At 37.4% G+C, this 24,849-nt stretch overlaps 2 protein-coding genes across 2 annotated transcripts; one reads left to right on the top strand and one right to left on the bottom strand.

Moving 5' to 3' along the window:
- The first annotated feature begins 841 nt into the window (after nucleotides 1-841).
- On the top strand, nucleotides 842-3,554 carry LOC136266528 (gamma-aminobutyric acid type B receptor subunit 2-like). Its single transcript, XM_066061536.1, has 7 exons — nucleotides 842-880; nucleotides 1,597-1,770; nucleotides 1,824-1,925; nucleotides 1,969-2,034; nucleotides 2,966-3,160; nucleotides 3,222-3,470; nucleotides 3,534-3,554. Exons 1-7 carry the CDS (start codon nucleotides 842-844, stop codon nucleotides 3,552-3,554), a joined length of 846 nt encoding a protein of 281 aa, XP_065917608.1.
- Nucleotides 3,555-11,736: 8,182 nt separating this feature from the next.
- On the bottom strand, nucleotides 11,737-20,609 carry LOC136266095 (hydroxysteroid 11-beta-dehydrogenase 1-like protein A). The gene is made up of 9 exons (XM_066061057.1): nucleotides 20,440-20,609; nucleotides 14,744-14,834; nucleotides 14,577-14,693; nucleotides 14,420-14,525; nucleotides 14,348-14,373; nucleotides 12,461-12,555; nucleotides 12,348-12,404; nucleotides 12,149-12,300; nucleotides 11,737-12,028 (listed from the first exon to the last, which is right to left on the bottom strand). Exons 1-9 carry the CDS (start codon nucleotides 20,528-20,530, stop codon nucleotides 11,861-11,863), a joined length of 903 nt encoding a protein of 300 aa, XP_065917129.1. The 5' UTR covers nucleotides 20,531-20,609; the 3' UTR covers nucleotides 11,737-11,860.
- Nucleotides 20,610-24,849: the final 4,240 nt, after the last annotated feature.

The raw sequence follows: 24,849 nt of genomic DNA, 5'->3' as shown, positions 1-24,849 counted from the left end.
ATTGATGAACTGGATGATATCAAGATCATTTGTCCTCACACCTCTTCCCTCATTGTGGCTCACAATATGTACAAAAACTTAGTAAAGGACACCAAAACATTAACTTAGAATAGTGACCTTTAAAACTTGTGTATTCTGTGATGTTAGTTAACTTTGAGCATTGCCTCAACAACATTACATGACATTCAATGTTTATTGTACATCACTGAACTGTGGCATGTTGCCTGAAGGTGGGTAAACAATCTGACTTGTATATAATAGCTATATGAGTAGTCTGTAGTTACTCTGTTCAAAAGTGACTAATGATGATGTTGTCTATGCTACTATTATTGCTACTGGGACTGGGACAGACACAAGGCACTTGTGAAAGAAGTATCAACGACCTTCATGTGATTGGATACTTTCCTTGCGTTCATGTAAATGATACTAGAGGTATTAGAGTGGATAATTGTGATGGGATAGACAGAATACCCATTATGAAGTTAGCTCTAGAGGAGATCAATGAGAGATGTGACCTACTACCAGGATATCGACTAGTAGTCAACTATGCTAACTCTGGTGTAAGTTGTGATGTAAATAGGCTAAAATAGCTTAACAAATAGAACTATACATGTTAGACAGTATTTATACATCAAGTAGCAGGTAAGGCCCATATACAAAGCATATTATGTATACATATGCCTAGTTGTATTATGTAAAGAATTTCTGCTATTGTGCATTGTCATATATTGTATAGTGTTCATCAATTCCACCAGTGTATCACCTCATCCAACAAACTGATCCATCACAACCAACTAAACTAATGATCCTTGGAACTGCTTGTTCTGTAGCTACTCAACTGATGGGAGAAATTGCTCAAAGATTTTTACATATTTCACAGGTAGCTAACACCAAACCATGCACATATCCGATTGCGTACTTGCTACAATTATGTGACTGCTACTGTATGGATCTAGAAATTGCTTTGCTATATTTTCTGATTACGTGCAGTTAGAAATACACCAGCACAATAAAAACCATAGTAGGCTGGAGTGGTATGCCAGTGTAATGCTAGCATATTAGTCAAAGTATGGAGCTTAATTCCATGAAAATGGATTGATACTCCCTAATAAAGCAGTCAGTGGCAGTGCAAATTGTAATAGAGCATTCAAATGCATTGTACATAGTTCCTTAGATTGATACTCTCTAATTTGTAGTGAAATACTCTAATAGAGCTCTAATAGAGTTCTAATAGAGCATTCACTGATTAAAATGTTCGCTCAGCATAACAGCATAATAGGTGAAAGTTTTGGGAAAGCATTTTGGGCATATTTTGACTCAGGCATACATGCAGTCAAATAGACACATACGTATGTCAGCTGGTGCGTGTAGGTTCCTACATACTCATGAAACTAATTTTTGGGAGGAACATGTAAATTTTACACAGCTTTGTTGTGTGACTATATCTGTATCATGCTCACTGTTGAATGAGCTCATGTTAACAATGCTCCTGTCATAATCATGATACATGTTCAAAGGTAGACATGTTTACACTACCCACTATAACATTTCTTGCTCACATGTTGTACTTACATTGCTTACTGTTGATCGACACAGGTCTCTTATACTGCTTCTTCTTCACTGTTTGGAGAAGACAAGTTCAGCTATCCTAGATTTTACCGACTGGTGCCAATAACAGAACAAGTAGCTGATGGGTATGTGGCAGTTGTGAAGAAGTTACGGTGGAGAAGAGTTGCAGTAATATCACATGATAGTGAGCTACACCTCAGCGTAAGACATTCATACAAGATCACAGCGTAAATAACATGATACAATTACTCTAGGTTGGAAGATACACTGTTGATCGGTTAACCAATAATAGTATACATGTTTTGACACATGAAAGTTTTGGACATGATCCAACTCACGTCATCAAAAGTGTTAAGGTGGGTCTGTGCAGTTGTTAATGTCATCATTACTATTCCTCAGAGAGTCAATGCAAGGATTATAATAACTTGGATACCTCACACCGTAGCTGTACACTTCTGGTGTATGGTAGGTGATATGGAATGTGATTAGTATACAAACTATTGTGTGATATATTTTCTTCTGATATTCACTGGTATTTAGTTCTAATAACATCCACTGAATTCTCAGAGGGAAGTGTAATGAGCCAAGCTAATGTGGCATTTCTTTGCTATACAAACAGTTGTAAAGGTATAATAACTAAATAAGTTAGATTTGATAAACACCTCTTGAGCAGGGTATTGTAAGACAATATGGCACTCCATTGGCCTAGTGTCAGAACACAAAATCGCATGGATTCTGCTTTGTTTTTCTCAGTACTAGTTCAGCTCTATGTATAATACACTTCAAATTTGAGCTGATTGGCTCAGACTGGTGTGGAGCAGTATAGATGTGTGGGTTTGGTTCAGAGTCTAAATAATTGCTCTTGAGGTGAACCTCTGCAGTAGCTTGAAACGTAACTATTCAACTTGTCTAGCTACAAGTATTAAAGTATTATATGCTAAGTACTATTATTCCTTGATTATTAGCTAAGTCACATTTTATGCCGCCAGAAAATCATGTCATCTTCTGTTTCTTGAGTGGCGCAGCAATATACTATAATAGAACAAATATATTTCAGGTAGAAATACAGGATACCGTGGATACAGTGATTCAACTTTCATTTTGGGACTAATCTGAAGCACGTTCTGTATAATATATTCCAGTTAGCAGCAACCAGAAAGAAATGTAAAATGATACAGTAGTGCAGCTAATATTGTAGCTAAACTTTCTACACATCACTCACATCAAAAGTTGATGTCTGAAAATTTTGGCAAATTAATTTGACCAAGTACTTTGACAATAAATTGAATTATGTATAAGAGAATTGCAAAATTTTGATATGGAGGCTCCTGTTAATGATTGTTAATTTTTATTTTATTTTTTTGCTTTACAGTAATCAATCAATATATTCCCGCAGGTAATCAGGGAGAGGTTAGCAGGACCAGATTTTGTATGGTTTCTACCTGGATGGTTTAAAGCTAACTGGTGGAGTGCAGGAAATGACACTTCATGTTCTGCTAACAAAATAAAAGCTACTCTAGAGCACACTTTAGGAGGTCTTGGAAACAGTCTACCTGTAACTAACCTGTCTAGAATAATAGTCTCTGACCAGGTAGAGATGTTAATAGATATGATGTGGTACAATTTATTGCCTAGCTACACCATTCATTTAGAATGTGTCACAATTTGAGGAGGATTTGATTGAAATTGAAAATTCTTCAGGATCAGTCACAACAGATATATTTCTCAACTATGGTTATATATATGATGCAATGTGGACCATTGCTCTTGCCTTAAACTCATCCATATCAATACTGGAAGATAGAGGATTGGGAAGACTGGAAGACTTCACGTATGATTCAGTTGAAATGGCAAATGTGTTCACTGAAGCTGTTGCTAACGTGTCATTTGAGGGAATATCAGTTAGTAGATGTATAGCTACCATTGTGTATGCTAATGGTATAATATTACATACTTACTTGCAGGATGTGCATGAATACGCATGAGGGTGGTCTGTGCAGGGCCAAGAGTAAATACAACTATACCAATAATTATAGTAACCAAGATCTTCTATTTAACAAAGTTCTTATTTATTACTCTTCTCAGACATCACATTTAGGTCTGTTCATGATTCACAGCAAAACACTTCTCGCTAAAACAAATAGCTACATTATTGCAACTGTACCACATCAGTGCTTCTTTGTAGGGAACAGTGTCATTTCAAGGAAATGGGAACAGAAACAATCCTTCAGTCCATCTAATACAATACAGAGGTATATTGGATTACACACATGTGAGGATGATGACTACATGTGCTATAGATGGTGTGGCAGTACCTGTGATGATCTTTGACCCATCAAATGGTTTAGTTGAACTACCAGGACAAACTCTGACATGGCAAGGTAACCTGTACAGTACTACAATTAACACTTTAATATGCAGCTACACGTCCTGCAGGTGGATATACTCCCAAAGATGGTCCCAGTCCCATATTGCTACGCAGTCAGGCTGAAGTCATTGTTGTAGCAATCTTTACCACACCTGGAATACTGTCTGCATTTTGTTTCCTTCTGTTCACTGTCTACTACAGGAACCATCTGTATGTACAAAATCTATACTGGAACATTTGTATTACAGTACTTGTACATTACTATGTAACTGTAGTTCATGTGCTGGCTATACTGTAAAATGGTGATCATTATCTACATGTAGGGTTGTAAAGAGAAGCAGTCATCTCCTCAACTCTGTAATCTTAACAGCAGTTCTAGTAGGTTTCATTGGAGTTGTACTACACACCATCATTCTCACCCCTACAATGAGTACAGCTGCAACCACTGCTATTTGTAATGTGAGTACCGATAATATAATATGCTGTACTAGTAAATGATGTTGAATACTCAGATAAGATATTGGATGACAAAACTAGCTTTCTCAGTAGCTCTTGGCACAATTATCATAAAGATCTGGCAAAACTCTAGAAAAATCACAAGTATCTTGAATGCACTGGTTTACAGGGTAAGTGTTTGAATCATTCAAAGATGTGATAATTTAGTTTGCCCGTTTGTTCCATACAGAAACACCTTAGTGAAAAATATTTGCTTGTACTGATCATGGCAATAGTGTCACCGACTATCTTGGTGCTGATCATCCAAGCTATAACAAATACTATCACTTTACAATCTGAAACAAGTGTTGATGAGGTAATAGTCTTGTCCATTGCAACATAATAATTTTCTTCACAGTTAATTTAAGTGCCTAATGCACCCTCAACAAGAAATATGTGCCAAATTGATGACTGTTCTATTAGAGTATTTTGATCCTGGGTTTTGTCTTATAACTCTACAGCTGTTACTCTAATTTCTTCTAAACTGCAAATACCTTTACAGTGGTCCCTATATGTGCACACTGGGTTTAAAGTTGTTCTCATAATTCTGTAGCCATGATGAAAATTCTAGGCTGTACCAATACCAATATATCTATATGCATTGTTACTGATATCATACGGTGTATATCACCAATATTTCATCTGTGTAGTATAAGTACTGTCATAAGCCGTTGTTCTTCTAGTTATGTTCTCTATCAAGATCAAGAACTCTCCATTGTTACTGTTAGTGCTGTGCAGTAGATCTGCTATCTATCTATAACTTGCAAAAAGTGTCCTCCAGAATTTGGTGGCCATAATTGACACCATGTGACATGCAGCAAGTTATTGCTGCATATCTGGTGACACACTGCATAGCAATCATTTCTCTGACCATTTGCTAATCATTGATAATAATCTGACACTAAGGTACTTCAACCAATTATTGCAATGCAGCAATGCATCAGTCAATGTCAAATAACATTCTGTCACGTTTAAGCATCATTGGAGTGATATATATTGAGCTGAGTCTTTGTTGTGAGCTAGAATCATTGACCTGCGACAACATGCTTGCTTTCCCTGTGCCCCAGGCTGACAACTTGTTCATCACCCAGTTCAGTAGTAAAACATTCCAAATATTACTATACAGAGGCATATACATCTAGAGATATTCCGAGATAAGGATGGAGAAAGAGCTAGAATATTCAGGGTATAGTCCTTCAGCACTTGTGCTGTAAAACCATAATAAACAAAATAAAATATCATGCATCTTTCTCAAAGTCTCCTCACATAATTACAATCGGAGGCAAAGAAGCACCGAAAATATAGAGAGGGGAGGGGCTCAAGGCTACAAACATGTTTTTGGCATCATATAGCTGAGGTTGGGGAGGGTATACTTCCAGGTGAAAGATTTTGTGCGTAGTTAATTGTTTTATCTAGCATCTGACTGCTTTATTAGGGTACTGTATAGAGATTTTCTCAAGGTGCATATATATTCAATTATGTTGAATTTATTTTGACTAGATGATAATATCGACTGCTCGTAACAATGTAATATTCCATTACTGTAGGATGATCCTACTCATGTGAAGGTCCACTTTACTTGTAGAGGAAGTCATCAATATGTGTTTGATTCTGTACTGTTATTTGGAAGAAATATTTTGCTATATTCAAGTATTTTTTTGGCATACCAGGCAAAGATGTATTTTCCTGAGGATCGGAAATATGAGAAATACCACAAATTTGCTGTCATTAAGTTGATTACAATGCTAGCAATATTACCATCTTCATTGTGTGAAGTGATTGTCATCATTCTTGAGGTGAACAATGCACAGGTAGCTCTGCTAGTTATGGCACTTCGTGAATGGCTCTGGTTATACCCAATAACCTTTTTGTTATTTGCACCAAAGGTTAGCTAACATGTTATAACTATGTATACAGAGCATATGCAGTGGACTGTATAATCCATATATGTGTAGGTATGTATGTATGTTGTGTGCAGAATTCGTGTGTATGAATGTGTGTGCGCACACGCGTATGTGAGGCAGCATAGCCAAGTGACTTCATCATCAGCCTGGTAATCCAGGTTCAATTCCTGGTTATGCAAAATTGGTGTTGTTGCTGTTTCCTTGAGCGCAAAACTTTACTCACACAGCTCCAGTCTTCCCAGCTGTTAAAATGGGGACCTGGTGGCCTGGTGTCAACTGGAGAAGCAGCTCACCCAGCTGTAACATCAGTGGGTACCTGGTGTAAACTGGGGAAGTAACTGCTCAACTGTCCATGTCTCGCATAGTGGCCTGGGTGAAGGTCCAGGTGGGGCTTCGGGTGCCCACACCTTCAACTGTGGGACATGGTACAACCTCCTGCGGGAATTACCAGTCCTGCTACCAGGAGATTTGCCTGCAATGACTCCTAGGTGTCCCAGTGCTGGCTCACTGGGTGGGCGTGACAGTAACCAAAGGTTTTGCTTTGCTTGTGTGTGTAGTGTGTGTGTATGTGTAAGTACATACTGGGGTTAATCTTTGTGTAGTGTGTAGCACACCGCATGTGTGCACTCTATGTTGTTTACAATTAGTTTTGTATTTGTACAATATTATAATAGTTTAACAGGTAGAAATGGTGTCACACAAACATTCCAAGAGTACATACATGCATGCAAAGTCAAACATAGCTTTATGATGAGGGATATGTACATCATACTATCCACTGTACAGGTATACAGAGTCTACTGTGGGAAGCAGCTATCAGCCACTACACACAATGATGATACAACTAACAGTAAGCTGGCCACATGTTATCATGACATCATTGATGTTGATCACCAGATGATGGCCCTGATGAAGTGGTCACTAATGCTGAGATGGTGTTGGAGAGTGATATTGACCTCTAAATGAAGTGCTAAGAAATGTTAACAGACTACATATCCACTTGATGGTCTAATATTCTATATAATGCACATTGTAGAATTATGCACATAGCACCTGCAGTAGTATTATCACAAACATTTCAGTATCTAATGAATGGAATAGTCCAAATGTCATTGTGAGCACTTTGTTATCAGGTCATGTACTCTGTTGTCTCTCAATTGTACCTACTCTGCTAACAATCACTGTGAAAAAAGCTCAGAATAATAAGGTCTATAACAGTCTTATTATGTTAGTATTGGAATGAAATAGTACAGCATATATTAATAGATTAGGACTTTACTATAACAAGCTTATTGAATACATTTAAGACAGTCATATATTAGAGATTAAATCACTAGTATAGTGCGGTGTATTATCAGACTATACTAAGCCTATTTCAACCATATATTGGTTACTATACTACTGTACTTTTTTACTTTCCTATAATCTGTGGCTACCTTAATTAAATAATTTCTATAATTAGAATTTAATTCTGTAAATATGTTAAAACCACAATAGGTACAGCTAGTAAATCAATGTCTCCTTGGCCATGACAGTATCAAATCATTTATCAGTCTTTATCCAACTGCAGCAGGTAAGACAGTAAATACAATTCACAAGCTTCATTACAAATTACCTGTATTATCATCACTATGTAGAACTCTATGACAATCTGTTAGCCGTCTGGTAGAACTGTCCCACAGCTCTAATATAAAGATGGTAAATATAATGTTTATTCTGGACAATTGTTGGGACTTACAGTTTGTAACAATAAGAATCTCATAAAACCGAGTCCTTGTCTGGAAACCTAGCATTACCATGTAGAACGGCGGCTAGGTCCCACAACTCTATTAAAGATGGTAAATATAATGCATATACTGAACAATCATTGTACTTACAGTTTGTAACAATCTTTTAAAACTGAGACGGACAATCCATGTACAACTAAGACAAGTCTGATAAAACCAGGTCTCACAACCCTAAAAGGAGGCAAACATAATTCATATTCTGGATTACTTGGTGTACTTACAGGTGTTATCAGTGAGTCTAACCAGACATAAAACAGCCACTTAGTATGTGACTTTGTTGGGCTAATGTGTACGTAAGCTCACAAGAAGCATCTGATACACTGATAACCAAGTCCAAGAATCTTGTAATCACTAAGTACAACTGAAACAAGACTAAATATAATATAATTTGCATACTCTCAGTGAACTTACTTTTGTTAGCAATACGAGCATGGTCAGTGAAATAAGGACAAACAAGATGGAACAGGTTCTTGAAAGCACTCAACTCATTTACAGTGCCAGACGAGGTAGCAGCCGTCAGCTGTTGATGAAAAACATGAAGAAATGAGACCGGTTCCCAAAAGAAATGATCCACAAACCTAAACGAAGGTAAATATAAATTGTATACTGGACACTCTCAGTGTACTTACTTACAGATGTTAGCAACATGAAGAATCTCCTAGAACTGAGACCAAGTCTGTAATTCCTACCCTATTGAAAAGAAAATGAATAAAAACACAATCAGGCTTAATGCACTTACAGCTGTAAGTAATTAGAAGATGACGTTGAACAACTCCGTGAAAAAAGACCAAAAAGTCCACACATGGTCGCTACCAGATTCTTTAACGGAAGCAGCTGCCATTGAAGGAAACTAACACTGCAGATGTTGTACACTGACAGCCTGTAGAACCAAGAGGTTCGACAAGAAACTGTACCTCTGAAGAGATAATATGCAAAATCATAAGAGCAGACCATGCATACTCTTACCGTTGATGGCTGATGAACTGTGTCCACTCATCATCGGCCATAAGCTGAGATAACAGGATATAAAACATCTAATACGTACACAGCAACACCAAAGTTGAATCATTTGCAGGCCATTGTCATACAATACACAATAAACAATTTAATACGGCTAAACCTATCGTACAAGCTATCATTTTAGTCTAATACTTACTCATCTAGAGCTGTTTTTGATGGCTGCCATTGAAGGAATTGTCCACTTGACCGCGCCACTTCACCACTACTGTAACAGGCCAGCAGAGATGTACAGTTGTGGTCCATAACTATCATCGTGGTGATGGCGCCGATCGCGCACACTCTCTCCGCGAGATACACCGTCCGAGCACACCACCATATCACTCACATTTACAACCTATGATACAACAATAGCGACAAAGATGGCGACTTAATTGCATTTAATACGCATGCGCACACCACTGACCCCTTCAATTTTAGACAAGCATTACTACGAAGTTTTGCAGGTGTGCTAACTGTGCAAGAAAATCTAGATTTGTATGACTCTTAGATTGAATAATTAATTTTTCTGGTATTATATGCTTTGCCATATGAAAATGTGTGTGTATGAAATTATCACAACAAACTGAAGCTAGTTAGCTATAGATATAGTGATTAACAGAAGTGTAGCTACTTATTGTAAAATCATCATGACTTTGTTTGGTACAGTAAAAAAAATCTTAAGTCACATGGGATGGTGAAGCTATAAAAATAAGACAATAATGAGATCTGATGGTGAAGCTAAAAAGTTATTACATTTAGTTAAGTAAACAAAGCCATACGAAGAATGTGTATTAAACTAAAGTATAATCTGTTTCCCATAATATAAGATGGGGTTTATACTAAACTATAAGATAGTTAGTATAATGCAAGACTATACTGAGATTATTTGTATAGTTTAAGCCATTAGATATATCATCTTATATTCCTCTTTTTTCACAGTGAATACAGTGGAACCTGTGTATAACGGCCACCTTGGGACCAGACATTTCTTTATACAAGTGGTTGTTAGAGAAAAACCTGTAGTCAGCAGCATTGTAGTGGCTATGACCATTATAAAATGGTAATTAATTAAAAAGATGAGAATTAACAATCTTGACAATTCTATAGTTTTCTGACATAACATTAATATTATGTTGTAAACACTGTTAACACACTTTGATAGATGTACACACTAGTGTAAACAATTTAAAAAATATGGGTAATAGAGATTTTCTTGCAGGGATAGTATAAGCATTATGGTCACTATAACAGTGGCCATAGCAAGGTTTTGATAATTGAAAGCATAGATTGAGCCAGACGCGACCAGGAAGTACAATATAACACTTAAAGCATCGCCTTGCTTGTGTGTACGAAAAATACAGTACTCGGGGGTGTCTCAAGGTGAAAACAAAAGAAACCAGAGTCAAACAAGTCCTCATGTTAAATGTATGTGCGAATATTATATACATGTGCAGCTCTGTGATCAGTAGACACCTGGTCTGAATATACCGTGGTTAAAAGGTAATGATATTAGGTTTCCAAATGAACATGACTTAAATAGATTGAATATTTATTAACATATTGGGGTTCCGCTTGCAACAAGTAAGGCTTCACTCTTTAGATCAATGGCAAAGTGAACCTACAAGTAGCAAAATTGCTTGAGAATAAAATCAATGTCATTATGCACTATAATAGGTTATGGACATGAAGAACGACACACATAGGAAGGACAGCAATGCAGTGTTTATCCCTGTGAACAGATTTTCTGTATTGTCAGTGAAGAAAAAAATAACTAAATGATGGCAATTTCAAAAGTACATTTATTGGTTCCTTTTGACTCCATATAATTATATACTAAAAGGCCTATATTTCTTCCAAATTAATTTCTAAAGCTTCTTCTATGGTTGGGGGAGCTTTCTAAGGTGGTGTTTAGGTGAGTGTACGTGTGTTATAAGGATCATAGGAGGTTTCTATTATAATACTGCTACAAATGAAACTTACAATTGTCACCACTACCGATGAAGCTTTTGCGAATTTCGTGAGTAATGACAGCTTCGTGAAAATATAATCATGAAACGCTGAGATTGCATACAGCTATATATTACCAATGTGCAAAGGTTTTCTAGATTTTCGTGAATTAAAAAAAGTGAAAATTGGATTTTAATTTTGTGAAAGTTTCGTCCCTCATCTTATCACAAGGATAAATGAAGTATTACAGTTCATCCGGCAAACATGTTTCCCACAAAAATTTAGTGATGTCTCCCAAGCCCTCGTGTCCACCCTTGATGTTATTTCTATATAAACAATCTGTAAACACATAAGGTACAACATTACAGCCACTGCTTCAATCCTGCTATATGTGTGAAGTTTGGTCACTATAAGTTGGGTATGTGTACTATAAACATGGAGCTACCATACTTAGCTTTTTTTGTTGCAAAATAATTTTTGTATGCAAAACTTGTACAAAAATTTCTTACATGAATAAGATCGAACTACTCTAATAGAGCAGTCATTCACATAAATCTGAATCATATGAAAATATTTTTTACATGAAAATTTTTTGCATGAAAATAAAGTGAATTATGGTAAACAGTAATGCCATAAGGAGCCACCTTGTCCACACATGCCAAAACAATAGCAACAACCAAACATTTTTTCTCTTGGTATGGTATTCAAAATACATTCCTATGTTAATTCTCTGCAAGTGTCAGGTGTGTGCATATATCTACATGTTAACAAACTGCATGTCACTCTGAACACTAGAGTTTTTCATAGGTTTCAGAAAACATCTTTCCAAATATTGTGATGGCGTAGTCAAAGCAGTAAGGACACAGTGAGTAGAGGTGACCAATAATGAAACCATCCCATGTGACGTAGTAATATAAGTTCTTTAAGGGTAATCCCTTGAGCATCCTTTCTACACATTCCTATTAAAATATCACATCTCATTACAACCACAGATTTGCTGCTGTGGTGGAGCAGTACAATATCACCCTCCATCCTTACACATCATTAGCAAAGTAGTGGGTCATATTTAAATGTCTCACCTTAGAAGGTATCCCTGGCTCAAACATCAAACCTTTTTTAGGTTTCAAGTTGCCAATGGATCTGGCAGTGTGCACGAAAGGTAATGGCATTATAACAACCGAGACGTTCTCTTGTCTCAACTGAAACTCCATATTGAGGCTACTAAAATATCCTGTACAATATGTATATAATGGTAAATCACTAAGTTGTCATGGTTACCATGTAGAGCATGTTTGCTAGCGCTGTAGGGTGTCACAAACGGCGCCCCCAACCATCCTGAGGTGATGATGGTTGCTATGATTCATATTATATTATACAAGTGGTGTGTGTACCTGCCAAAGAAGATACAGCTAGTATAGTACCATGACTTTCCCTCAAGTGATCTATTGCAAACTTGGTGAGGTAGACTCCTTGAAGAACATTCACCCTAATGTGTTATAAGTGATATTTAGTGAACAATTAGCTTAAGCCACATAATACAAACACACATCCCTCCACATATAAAATTGACCAGACTTTGCACAATGGCATAGACACACTTTATAAATTGTCTATTTACAATTGTAAATCAGGGGTGTAGGAAGATGCTTAACTAATGGGTGTCATACTACTAACAAGATCAACTTGATTTTCTCTTCAAAGAATTTCTAGTTATAGCGGTACTGAAAAGTTAATCAGCAACTATCGGTATTAATTGTGATAAACGGTGAAATGTCTGCATATGATAACACTATACTCACTGTTTTATTAGAGTATATGACTGCTCTATTAGAGTATCTCAATCAAACTTGTATTCCATCGGGTTTCTATTATTTTAATACTGCACCTTTCTTCAAAGTCTGTGGACTATGGTTGAAGCCAGGTCAAGGCAGATGAAATCACTGACAATTTAGAAAGGAAGGGTGAGTGCTTTTGATTCTGGTTAGAAATATTTATTGGTGCCTAAGTATCCATGCTTGTACTGACCTTTCAAGTGATGCATAATATATGGGATATCACCTTAAACACGGCTGAAAAGTCCTTAGACAAAAACTTTAATATATATATAGCTTTTACCTGTTTCTTTCTACAGCCTGCTCTTTCGGTAGCTTATTGGTCATGTTACTTGAGTAATGATCACAGTATTGTTACTGGAATCAATACCAATGGTGGTGTGGACACCACCCAGACAACCAGCACCCACAAATACTTTAATGCATGCTCCTACCAAGAATTGCCTGGAAGTTGTAGGCTGTTGTAGCAGAGATTTTATAGTTCTAGACTATTTGATATGGTGTAGCACTATTCATTGTTTTCTCCAAGGACCTCTGGTAAGTTTACAGGCTTCTCATAGCTTTTAATGGATATTCAACAAGGAAATGGTAGTATACTTTAGTGGATACGTTTAGTATGTTTGAAGACATGGTGATTCGGTATTGAATCGGTAGCTTCTACAGAAAATCGGTTCAACCAATTTTGCTTTAATTGTGCAGATCGGCACCAATCTGATATTAGATCAGTACACCTCTACTGGTAACAACAACTGGACGCAACCAGACATGGAACATGCGACTGTGTGTGATCAGTATTTCAAAAGTTGATTTATTGAGCAAGGTGCATGGGATTTGTACTTAAAGTTGTAGAGAAATCTAATAGGATCATGAATACAGTAGATGGGATATACGAATGATGTTCCCATACAACACATATGTGAATGGGTCTGACAAAACCTGGTCTTATTGCCCATGATAGCAACTTTAAATTTTCACCACAAACACAAAGGTACATGGATACACCACCAAATATGATGGTGAAGAGTAAAGTTCTCTACCTCGATTTGCTAAACTTCCTAATCCAGTGGTGAGCATACAAATGGTTCATGAAGTCTTGGTGGACATGTTGCTGTACAGTTATGTGGTGTTGGATAAAATACCTGCGCTGTAAACTTTATTCCTCTTTCATTTTGAAAACAATGCCTTCCCAGCCACCCTCTGTCCACTACCCCTACTGAAGCTCACCTGATACAGCCAAACTGATGAAAAAAGCTATTAAAATGACAGGAAACGTGGATGCTCTGGAAGGTAAGGAATTGGTGTAAAATGTGTGACAATATTGCACATGTGGCAATAGCAATTGCTGAGCTACACCACTCTGAATAATTTGTTATAGCCAGCATTTCTTAATACTTGCAAATAGGCATTAAGACTGGTTTTCCCAGAGACAGTTATTTTAACACTTACTTGTACACATAAAGGAAGAGTTCCGCCTACAATACAAGATAATATAATGATATGATATGATAATAATTGTACCGGATCATCCCGATCAACAAATGCTTTAAAAGGAGGAGAATAACCAGCATTGAGTAACAAGATGTCAATCCCTCCCAAATGTTTAACAGTTTCACTAACTAGTAACCTACAAATATCACACTAGACACACAAATCACCACTACATGATTATCTTCACTTGTTGTCCTCCTCTTTCGTAACATCTGCTTGCACTGTAAACACATCTTGTGAATATTTCTGACATAACGTTTGAGTATCCTTCAACTTGCTCACATTACGAGCAGCTATCACCAGTCTACACACAGTGACATCAATTTCACATTACTGGACAATCACTAACCATACCTAGCTCCTAACTGAGATAGTCTAATAGCAAGATCCTTCCCAATACCATATGATGCTCCAGTTAGTAGAATCCTCTTGCCCTTGTAGTAACCTGATAGTATTTACATTACACACTATTATACCATATAGTAGGTTTCTATAGATAGACATTAATATTAGCGTGGGAATATTTGCTAAAATTTGTATTTAGACATTGTGATAAGTGTTACCATACCTTTAATCACTAAATTTTGCATAACAATAAAAGTAATGCCACAAATACACATACACAAAACGAACAGTTTATTTTAATGATTTAATGAACGGCTAGTGAACTAGAAAATATTACACCAGAATGACAGTAGCAAGTCCTAGTGATGTCATGGAACATATTCAGTGTGTCATATCTTTTCACACTGCAGTAGATCGGTATGTTAAAGTTTTTTGAATATAGTGATGCTACACAAAATTAAACCACATGATTTACTCTACTGCTACACTGGACCGACAAAAAGTTGTTTGCACAAGCATAGTCTACAAACTGTCTGTGGATCAAGTCACCACCTGGTCTGGGATTGTTTCTAGTTTTAGTAACATGTTTCTGACTCCCTGCTACACAGGCTTTTAGTAGCCTTCTTTGTAGGTCTCACATGCAGCCTACAGCACTTGCAAACTAAAGTTTCGTCCTTTAACTCATAACTTGGTGAAGGACCAGTTTTCACCATCTGCTTTGGCTGTCCTTTAACTATAAGGTAGTTGCAGTCCCATTTTTGTAGACCAAGTTCTGCACAGTAGATTGAGACCATGTAAAGTAGAAATTATTGACCACTGGTGATTGTATATTTTATAAATTATCGACCAGGTGTTAAAATGCACTAACTGAAAACTCTGCCCTTCCTCCCATAGATGATGTAATTCAGTCTGTAACAATGAAGATGCTCACCTCAATCATGTTATTGGAACATGAAGTATAGCCACAACCAGTTTAATAAAATCATTGATACAACAACAATGGAGCAGTTTGCTACATTACACATACTAAAGTCCTTGGAAGGCACCTGTAGTTTTTGTTCCTAAAAATTCAGGTTAGCTGATTACAGAGAAGTAACACTGCGTTCACATTAGCACGGTTCAGTTTGACTCAGTTCGGTACGGCCCAGTATTGCCTCTGTTCACACTATGCAGTCTCGCTCGCTAAGTCATCTGGTTTCCATAAGCGCACAATTAAATATTATTTAGTTTACTTACTAAAACTGGATGCAGTTCTTGCCCTTCAAGCCTCTTGTGCTGACATTCTTTCATTTCAACTAGATAGGTGGCCGTGTAGCTGAAACTGTGACTGCAGAAATCATGACGCGAATCAAAGTGAGTGAAACAGTAACTGCCACGACGACAAATAGTTTATAACTGTCGTTAGGGTTTCTTCCGTGCTGAATCTAGTGTCAAACAGTGTTCCTGAGCCCTTCTTCATTGCATGTTGAGTTTATAAAATAATTATTTTGTGCGCCTGGTGAGTAATAATCGTACCATACCGTGCTGACCTGGTTCAATCGGGTGGGCTGGCTCGGTTCGGTTGGGCCCGGTACGGATGGTGTTCACATTGCACTTTTTGTCGAGCCGTACCGTTCCGAACCGTGCTACTGGGCTAGTGTGAACAGGGTGTAACAAACGTACCCTTACAGGCTCATATACACTACCACTGCCAGACACAGGTCCATATCTTCTTAACCCTTAACTTGCACAGTCAATTTCTAGTAAATATAGTAGACAGCAGTCTTGCCAACCTTTTTTTGGACATTTGGTCAGGAAAAAAAGACATCTCCTGACCAAATGACAAAAGAAAAAATACAGGCTGGCTGGCGAGACTTAAGCACATGGGAAGAAAACAACTTTTAGCTTGGTCCTGGTATGGAACTAGGGAAATAAGTCGGTCATCAGCAATTGGCTGATACAGGTTTTTGCAATTGAATTTGTCACCTTTGCAATTGACTACGTCCCGTTTGCAGTAGAGTTTGTTGCTTTTTGTAGTAGAATTTGTCCAGTTTGCAAATGAATTCATCGGTTTTGCATTAGAATTTGTACAAGAATTTGCCACAAGATTGATAAACACGAAAACAAGATGTAGCAGCTGCTTCATGGTCTTACAACTGTTGTAAGCAACTCTTTATACAGTAAATTCTTCTGCTACAGCTTCTTCAACAGCACTCACAATTATGCTTCACCATTGGTGATGGTTGTAGTCACCCACACACGAACAATTAACTCAAATGGCTTCATGTATAACCAGCTCCAGTTACCCTGTAGTGTCTCAAGTAGTATATTCTCCATGGCGAAAATGATTCACCTTGTGAGGAGCGGTTGGATTATTGCAGTCAATGTAACTATGTCGAATTCTAATGCAAAAACTACGAACTCTACTGCAAATGGGATGAAGTCAATTACAAAGATGATGAATTCAATTGCAAAAACCAACAAGATTGTTGTCCATTTCATTTCTGTTCAGATTAACAAAGACAGATGGGATGCAATCTATTGTGTCTCACCACCTGTGTTTACATAGTCAATATAAAGCTATTTGTTGCTAGGTGATAAATTAGATTGCCCTAAAGTGACTTGAGGTCAACTGGGTTATTACTGACTGATATCTCCACTCCTGGGGACCACATGAATTTTACAGAATACCATAACAGGTGCTCCAAGCGTCCAATGGACAAGACTGTGGAGGGGTTGCCATTTGCCACCATGTATTCCAACCATGCAATAACATCTAAGGGTTATGTTCCAATGCATTAGAAATGCAGGGTTAATAATTAGAGGTGCTACCATGTCTAATGTATAATGCCATTTGGGAAATGTATTTTCTAAAGGTATGTGTACGTGTGCTGATCCCAAGACATTACCGACTAGCCAACTCCAACTAATATTTCTAGTATTGCTATGCTACTCTATGATGCAAGAGGATATGCCATTTTCATGGGATTTAAAACATGGAAAGGCCTTCCAAACTTTAAAACCCATTTAGTACAGGCCCCTGCTCTTGTTTTGACTCTATTGCTGAAGAATTTGTTCTACAAACTAGGGCTGAAATGATCGTGGACTTTTAGCTACTTGTAGTCATACCATGTGACATGTTTTATACTGGGTCTCATAGATGTAGAATCAGAGATTAAAGCAGCTGTGGAAGCTCAACTAGACCACTGGAGCAACTGTCTGTCCTTCCTACTCCCTTTTAAGCAAGCAGCACTAAGGCTGAGTCATGATGTGCCTTCAGCAGGCCATCAACGGATGGACAAAACCTTAGAGAAGTTGGACAAGAAGGATCAACGTGGCACAGTGTGTTGAACAATACTACACTACTTCTCAGCAGTCCAAATTTAGCATGCTACCATTCTGAACATCCCAATTAGTCAACCTTGGCAGATGGTCACTGTAGACATACCACAAGTTCCCTTTCAACCAATAACAACTATGCTGCAAGATTATTTACTAACTAGGCTGATCCAGTCACTCTAAAGTTTTTCTGCATGTATGGTCCACCACAGATGATTCATTATGAGCAAGGGCACAATTTTGAGAGCACTATTTTCACTCAGGTCCTGTAGGCATTAAATCCCACACCACCCCATATCACCCACAGGGTGGTAGAACGGTTGAACGTTTCAATAGGACATTGCTGCAACTACCAACAGCTTACAGAGTATGTTACCTCACTGGGAAACTTACTTACCCCAGGTGCTCTATAGGGGGATGGGTTGTCAAGTCAATAAAAAGTCTATAGAGATTTGTGATGACAAGTGAACTAAAGTCACATCATTGTGTTTGAGCCTTCGAGGCAAGGACACTGCCACCTAGGCTCAGCAAAGGGATGTTGCCAATGATGACTGGGAATCAAACATTTAGTTTTACCACCAGCTGAAGATTCCCTGGAATCAGTGTGCAATGCTACCCTTATAGACAACCAGGCAGATACCACCATGACGAGCCTTAATTGGGAGGGACAGGTGTAACATTACACACTAGACATAGTTCTGTAAACATGAATACATACAATAATTATAGTGTATCACATGATGGTAACTGTACATTTTTGTGGTGTGAACACGTGTATGAGTAGTTGTTCATCTGAGCCACATACTATTGTATGGAAAATTGTTACATATACTGGTCGGCGATACATACTGGTCGACAATACATACTGGTCGACAATACATACTGGTCGACAATACATACTGGTTGATAATCGGTTGCTTTCTTTGTGTGAGTGGTGGCAACTATTTAGCCTGAGAAAATAAAAAGCCATTTTCCCTAGTCTGTCCATTAATTAGAAATTAAGGGTCTGGTCTGTCTAGCATCACATACTTGTGTAGATGGAAGGCATTTGTTGAGAACACTTTTGCCAACCTCTTGACTGGGAAAGACCACAGATCTTATATTCTTCGAAGAATATACTATGGAAAGACATTCTATTGTGCGCTTGGCATTCACAATGGATATTTTGACATTGTCGCTATCATAATGCCGAGGGGTCCAACACCACCCAAAAATCGCATGCAAGATTCCGAGTCTCACCATTTATTTTTTGTTGCATTCCAAATTTTGAAATTTACATAGCTAGCTATACATGCTACAGTATCACTTTTTATGTACTCTTTCCAATTGGATCACTATAGTGATTGGATCACTATAGTGAGAGCAGAAATGTGTTATTGTCTGTACAGCCTGTAATTCAGGAAAATTTTGGCACAGAAAATTCTAGTCTATTAAAATTTCGACGCAACAAATTTTTGTCACTGGCATAATCGATGAAAATTGGAATAACTACATGTCAATATAAGTATGTGCAAAAATTTTCGTAGTTAAAAATAATTTTGTCATTTCAAATTTTGTCGATACAAAAATGTTTGACGACAAACTTTTCCCAATTTACGGTACACAGTGCTCATGAGACTAAACTGATTGCAAGACAACACGAGATAATTTACAGTATAATACCATACCTGTTTCAGTGCCCATACAAAAGTCTCAATAGTAGCAGTGAAATTTATCCCGTATTTCACTGGTAGCAGTGAAAAAGTTGTAATTGCAATTTCATTGGCTAGAATTTATGTTAACAATTAGTGTTGACACGTGTTTAGTACATAGTGACAAATTGCGTACATGGCAACGCTAATGCACAGCATGCGTACATGCAGCGAGTATGGTATTAACTGGGAATAGCATGGGTAGCAGTGAAATTTGGGATAAATACCACTCTTGTTGTATTGGAAATGGTAAATTTCACTCGGCTTCGCCTCGTGAAATTTATCCCCATTTCCAATACAACACTCGTGAAATTTATCCCAAATTTCACTGCTACCCATGCTATTACTAGTACTAATTAAACGGAAATAACAAAGATTCCACATTCCATTTTAGGATTCTAAGTGGTTTGTGTTGGATTCAAGTTGGTATAAGACCTCTCGCATAATGCGCAAGAAAGTTCATACGATTTCAAATCTGATTCGCGTTGCACCGTTCTCGCGAGTCGAACCTACGATTAGATTATCCATTTTTGTCAAAAGACATGGGTACGCAAATGTCAGACCCTCTAATCGAAAAGGCGGCTGCCCAAACTACCCTTTCCCTACGGCTTATAGAGATGCAATAAACTTTAAAATCAATGCCTCGACTGATTTTTGTTCAACCGTCACAGTCGGTCTACGCACTCACTCACTCACTTTCCACATCCACGTAGTTGATCCACTTTACTACAGCTATTGATACTAGTAAGATAATGATCGGAATAATCAACTTCTTCCACAACGCCATCTTCTAGAGGATTGCAGTCCCGTGCCCGAGGTGGCTCTCCTCTGTCAATTAACACTCTGATTGTTTACTTAACCATTCACGTGACTATATATAGTATAGCATTATGTAACTTACAGCCTAACAGCACACATGTGCAAATCACAGTTAATTATTGGTCTGCATGTTGAAGGCATTATTATAGTTGATTGGTACAAAGGAAAGACAAAGTTTTATAAAAACCAAGTACACAGGGGAGGATCCAGGAGCTGGCAGGGGGGGGGGGGGGGGGGGAGGGGGGCAAACAGGCTAAGTTGTAGGTGGTTGGGGAGAGCAGATTCTCTTGTTAGTTGCCGTATTTTTTAAGCAACAATGATCACTCCTCAGTAGGTTTATTTTTGTCATTATATCCTTTGCAGACAGCTGTGAAGCCTTAAAAGCTGCATGTTTAGCTAATAATCTATGGATTCTATATGTGTACAGCACTGATGATCAGTTAACTATATACCTAAATAAAATAAAATCTGCAGTTGTACAAAAACAAATCTAATTGTCTTAAAAATAAGTAGATTAATAAGGTGTGAATACAAGATCAGGGGGTGAAAGTGTTCCAATCGTTGAATGATTCTCTGTGAAAAACTATCTTGTAGCAAATTAGTCAAAAAGACTCAAATAGAGATTTTACTCAATGTAACCATGAATATTCCAGTAATCCTTTTTGTTTTGTGGGTTTTTTCAGCAATCCCTGTTCGCTATTTTAATTTTTAAATATATGTCTAGTTTTATAGTACAGTTTTAAAAATTCATCATTAGTATGGATTAGTGCTTTGCATAGATATAGAGGCTCATTGTAAGGAGAAGAGGCTACTATCGAATTTTATTTTCGGCAGGGGCGGATCTAGGATTTTTTGAAAGGGGGGCTAAGCTGGACAGGGACATAGGTAACTAGCCAGACATTAGAAGATACCAAGCCTCCTCACAAGTAAGTATTTATGGTCAAATTAGCTATTTGGAATAGTGACTACATTAGTGTGCTTTGCACACTAGCATGTGAAGCATGCCAACCTAGGGGGTCTGGGGGCATGCCCCTCCCAGGAAATTTTTGGAAATTAGGCCCTCTAAAGGTGAATCTGAGAGTATTTTTAGCAGTTTTTCAGTGGAAAATAATGGAATTTCAGTTTATTATACTTTTCCATTAAATCTATATGCATTGAGTATAGCTATCATGAATGCATGATAACAGGGGTGTAGCTAGAAATTTTAAATAGGCGAGGCAGGCCTTGCAATGCTTTATGTTTGCCATGTACTCTATTCAGCTAGGGGGTCTGGGGACATGCCCCCAAGAAAATTTAAGAGTTACAAGATTGAATCTGGAGGCAATTTTAGTCCTACTATTATGGTAATTGCAAAGAATGCACATTACCCTTGGAAGGTTAGACTATCTGAGATTGATTGTGAGAGCAATTACAAAACTATTATGTTAAAACTTTTCTTGACTGTTCTAATTATTAGGGTGAGTGCTCTATTACAGTATATCGATCTTGCTTGACCAGTTTCTGAAAACCTCAGTAGCTAACCCCCTAGAGTTGCCCCTGGGTGGAAACCTACAAATTGAACTAAATAGCATATAAACTTTGTTAATGTAACCTTTCAATGCATCTAAAAGATCCAATGTAGCTCTGAGTTCAGTGACTTCAGTCACTAATATTTAGTGAGGTAATTTTAAATGCCTCACCTGGCTACACCTCTGGATAATCTTTTCATTTGTAGCTACTAAGCATTTAGATATAGCTAGTATATACCATAATGCATCAGCTCCTCTTAGTCATGCTCTAATCAGCTAAATCTGTGAGGCAGAAACATGTATAGCTAAGTAGTAGTAGTGGTGTTGAACGTCACAATTATTAGTATGCATGCTCCTTAGCCTAGTAACACTTTGTTAGTCTTAGCACCAATAAAGTGTACTGAAAAGCAGAATGCAGTGAAGGGTATACTAATAGCAATTAACTAGTCCACTGGCAATCCTTAGCAAAGTGCAACTATATTAGCATTTATGGGCTTTCTGAATTTGTTGCTGTGATAGTCAACTGATTATATCTGCCGGTTTATGAAGACTGAACTATAGGCTAGCTACAAATGCCAGCTCCATAACCCACAGTTTGGGGTCATATCAAAAGGTAACTGATACAGATTTTACATTCAATGACAAAAGTGGGTGAATATGCTATAGCTGCCTTATGAGAATGCAAATTACCAAAAGGCTACAGTTTGCTAAATGACTGGGTTGGTAGCTAGCTACATATTACACTGAAGCTGATAAATCTAACCAATTAAACCAACTAACATTTTTTGAATCATATAATTCATTTTTAAAATATATATTTTAAAAACACACTAATCACCTCTTATAGCCATAGTGGAAAACTGCTAATCATCTGAATAAAGCAAAATCCACAATTAAAATATTTGTAACTGGAGATGCAACCCACAATTGAAACTTGTTTTTGAAGAACTCTTTTATTTATTTATTGTACTGGGCAGTCAGCACAGCTGGTAAGTGCCCAGGAAAAAAAAAGAAAACGAATTACAAAGCATGCGTATACGTACTCTTGAGGAAAAGAAAGCTATATTCTCCTGGAACAGAGTTGAACAATAGGTATAGTTACATAGACATTATTTGTGTTGGTAGAGATGCATATAGTTCCTGAAATAAGTCTGCTTTTGATACACATCAAAGATTTAGGGTTTTGTTGGCCAAGTACTAACTTGGAAAGGAAAGGGGGGGGGGGGGGGGGGGGGGGTACAGCCTTAACCCCCCCCAAATCCACCCCTGCTGTGCCATGACTATCAGATTAGAGATACATCAAACAATTATATAAGTAAATTTTAGAGACAGGTAGTGACTGATTATGCTACTGACTTAGAAATTAGACTTCCAAAGTGGACAGTAGAGATACTAGAGAAGACGATGATTTGAATCTCCTGTGCACATCAAAGGAAAAACAATTAATTCTATCAGGTAGTATGAAGGTTGTTTGCAAATTGTGGGTAGACTATATGGCACCGTGCATAAATGCAATAAAGATTAATTTCCTGCAACTCTTTGGTTTTGTGTGAAAAGGAAATGGTTTATAGAAATCAGATTCATTCAATAAGTAGCTATGCTGGTATCACTGGCCACTAGGATGGTTATAAATCACTGATCAATGTAATATATTCCACCATAATAGAATAGTTGAATGACTATTTTGGAGATAATAGCTATATTCATAATTAAACATTTACATGTGTAGCTATTGCCCAAATGTAGTGTAATAAATTTCTGAAAGCAATGTTGTACACGGGTGCATTGATTCACTGGACTGGACTATATGGACTGGATTACTGGACTCACATGAAGTTTGCTCAAACACCTTTTCCAACTACTAAAAGTGATTAGCTATATGATGAATGCCAAATACTCAGGTTCTCAGTGCTTTTTAGAGGCACACATGCAAAGCTATGTACAGCCATAGTTTAGTTTTAGCAATCTATTTCATGGTATGATAAGGTGATATCTAATAGTTTAAGCTCTCTTTGTGTACACTACATATATATTTTTTAAAGTTACAAATATGTAGCCTTACCTGCCTGTTTCATTGGGAAGCATTTCTCTGGCTAACTGAACACTGCACACTTGTTGCTATTGCAAGCAAGAGGAGCTGGAAAATCTATATTACATGGATTGCCGAAAGGCTAGGCAATGCAAGTGTAAAGCTGACTGAATTTTATGTCATTGTGTGCTTATTTTACAAAAGAATGGTAGAGAAGACAGACAGATGCATTAGCAGTGTTAATAATGCACAGAGCTTGCGGTGAACAGTGTTGATTTTTTCTGTGGTTACGTTTCGCTGTAGAAGGCAGGTAAGCAAAAAAAAGTTTGAGTCCAGTCCGGTAATCCAGTCCAGTAGTCCAGTCCAGTCCAGTGAATGGATACACCCATTGTACACAACATTAAACTACAGGTGTAATCCTAATACCAAGTTGTGGAGAGAAGATTATCTACAATACAAATGATCCTCTGTGTTATTAACTGCTAATACAAATGTGACTCTCTGGCGAGTGAAAACCAGACTTATTGTGTTTTCCTTGCACTTCATTTTATGACTTTTGTTGTCTAGAAGGAAATAGTTGAAAGTTTCAGCCTTATTTGGTAAAAGCTTTCGGAGTTATAGTGTTAGACGACAAGAAGAGCAAAACAATTGATTTGTACAGTACATATATGCAAAAATTACAGGCGCTCATTTAATCAATCATAAGTCTCGAGTACAACAGAGTTGGGACTTGAGTCATTCTATTCATGG

Source organism: Dysidea avara, chromosome 9 (assembly GCF_963678975.1).
Source record: "Dysidea avara chromosome 9, odDysAvar1.4, whole genome shotgun sequence".
Classification (NCBI taxonomy): Eukaryota; Metazoa; Porifera; class Demospongiae; order Dictyoceratida; family Dysideidae; genus Dysidea; species Dysidea avara.
Note: the sequence above shows the minus strand (reverse complement) of the source record. Positions and strands in the feature narration are given on the sequence as shown.

Coding starts and splice junctions, on each gene's coding strand:
- LOC136266528 (XM_066061536.1), top strand. CDS start 842: ATGGGAGAAATTGCTCAAAGATTTTTACATATTTCACAG. Junction 881..1,596: donor GATTTTTACATATTTCACAG/GTAGCTAACACC, acceptor TGATCGACACAG/GTCTCTTATACTGCTTCTTC. Junction 3,471..3,533: donor TGTCATTTGAGGGAATATCA/GTTAGTAGATGT, acceptor ACTTACTTGCAG/GATGTGCATGAATACGCATG.
- LOC136266095 (XM_066061057.1), bottom strand. CDS start 20,530: ATGGCGTTGTGGAAGAAGTTGATTATTCCGATCATTATCTTACTAGTA. Junction 14,835..20,439: donor CAACTACGTGGATGTGGAAA/GTGAGTGAGTGA, acceptor AAATACTATCAG/GTTACTACAAGGGCAAGAGG. Junction 12,301..12,347: donor TAGCAAACATGCTCTACATG/GTAACCATGACA, acceptor CATATTGTACAG/GATATTTTAGTAGCCTCAAT.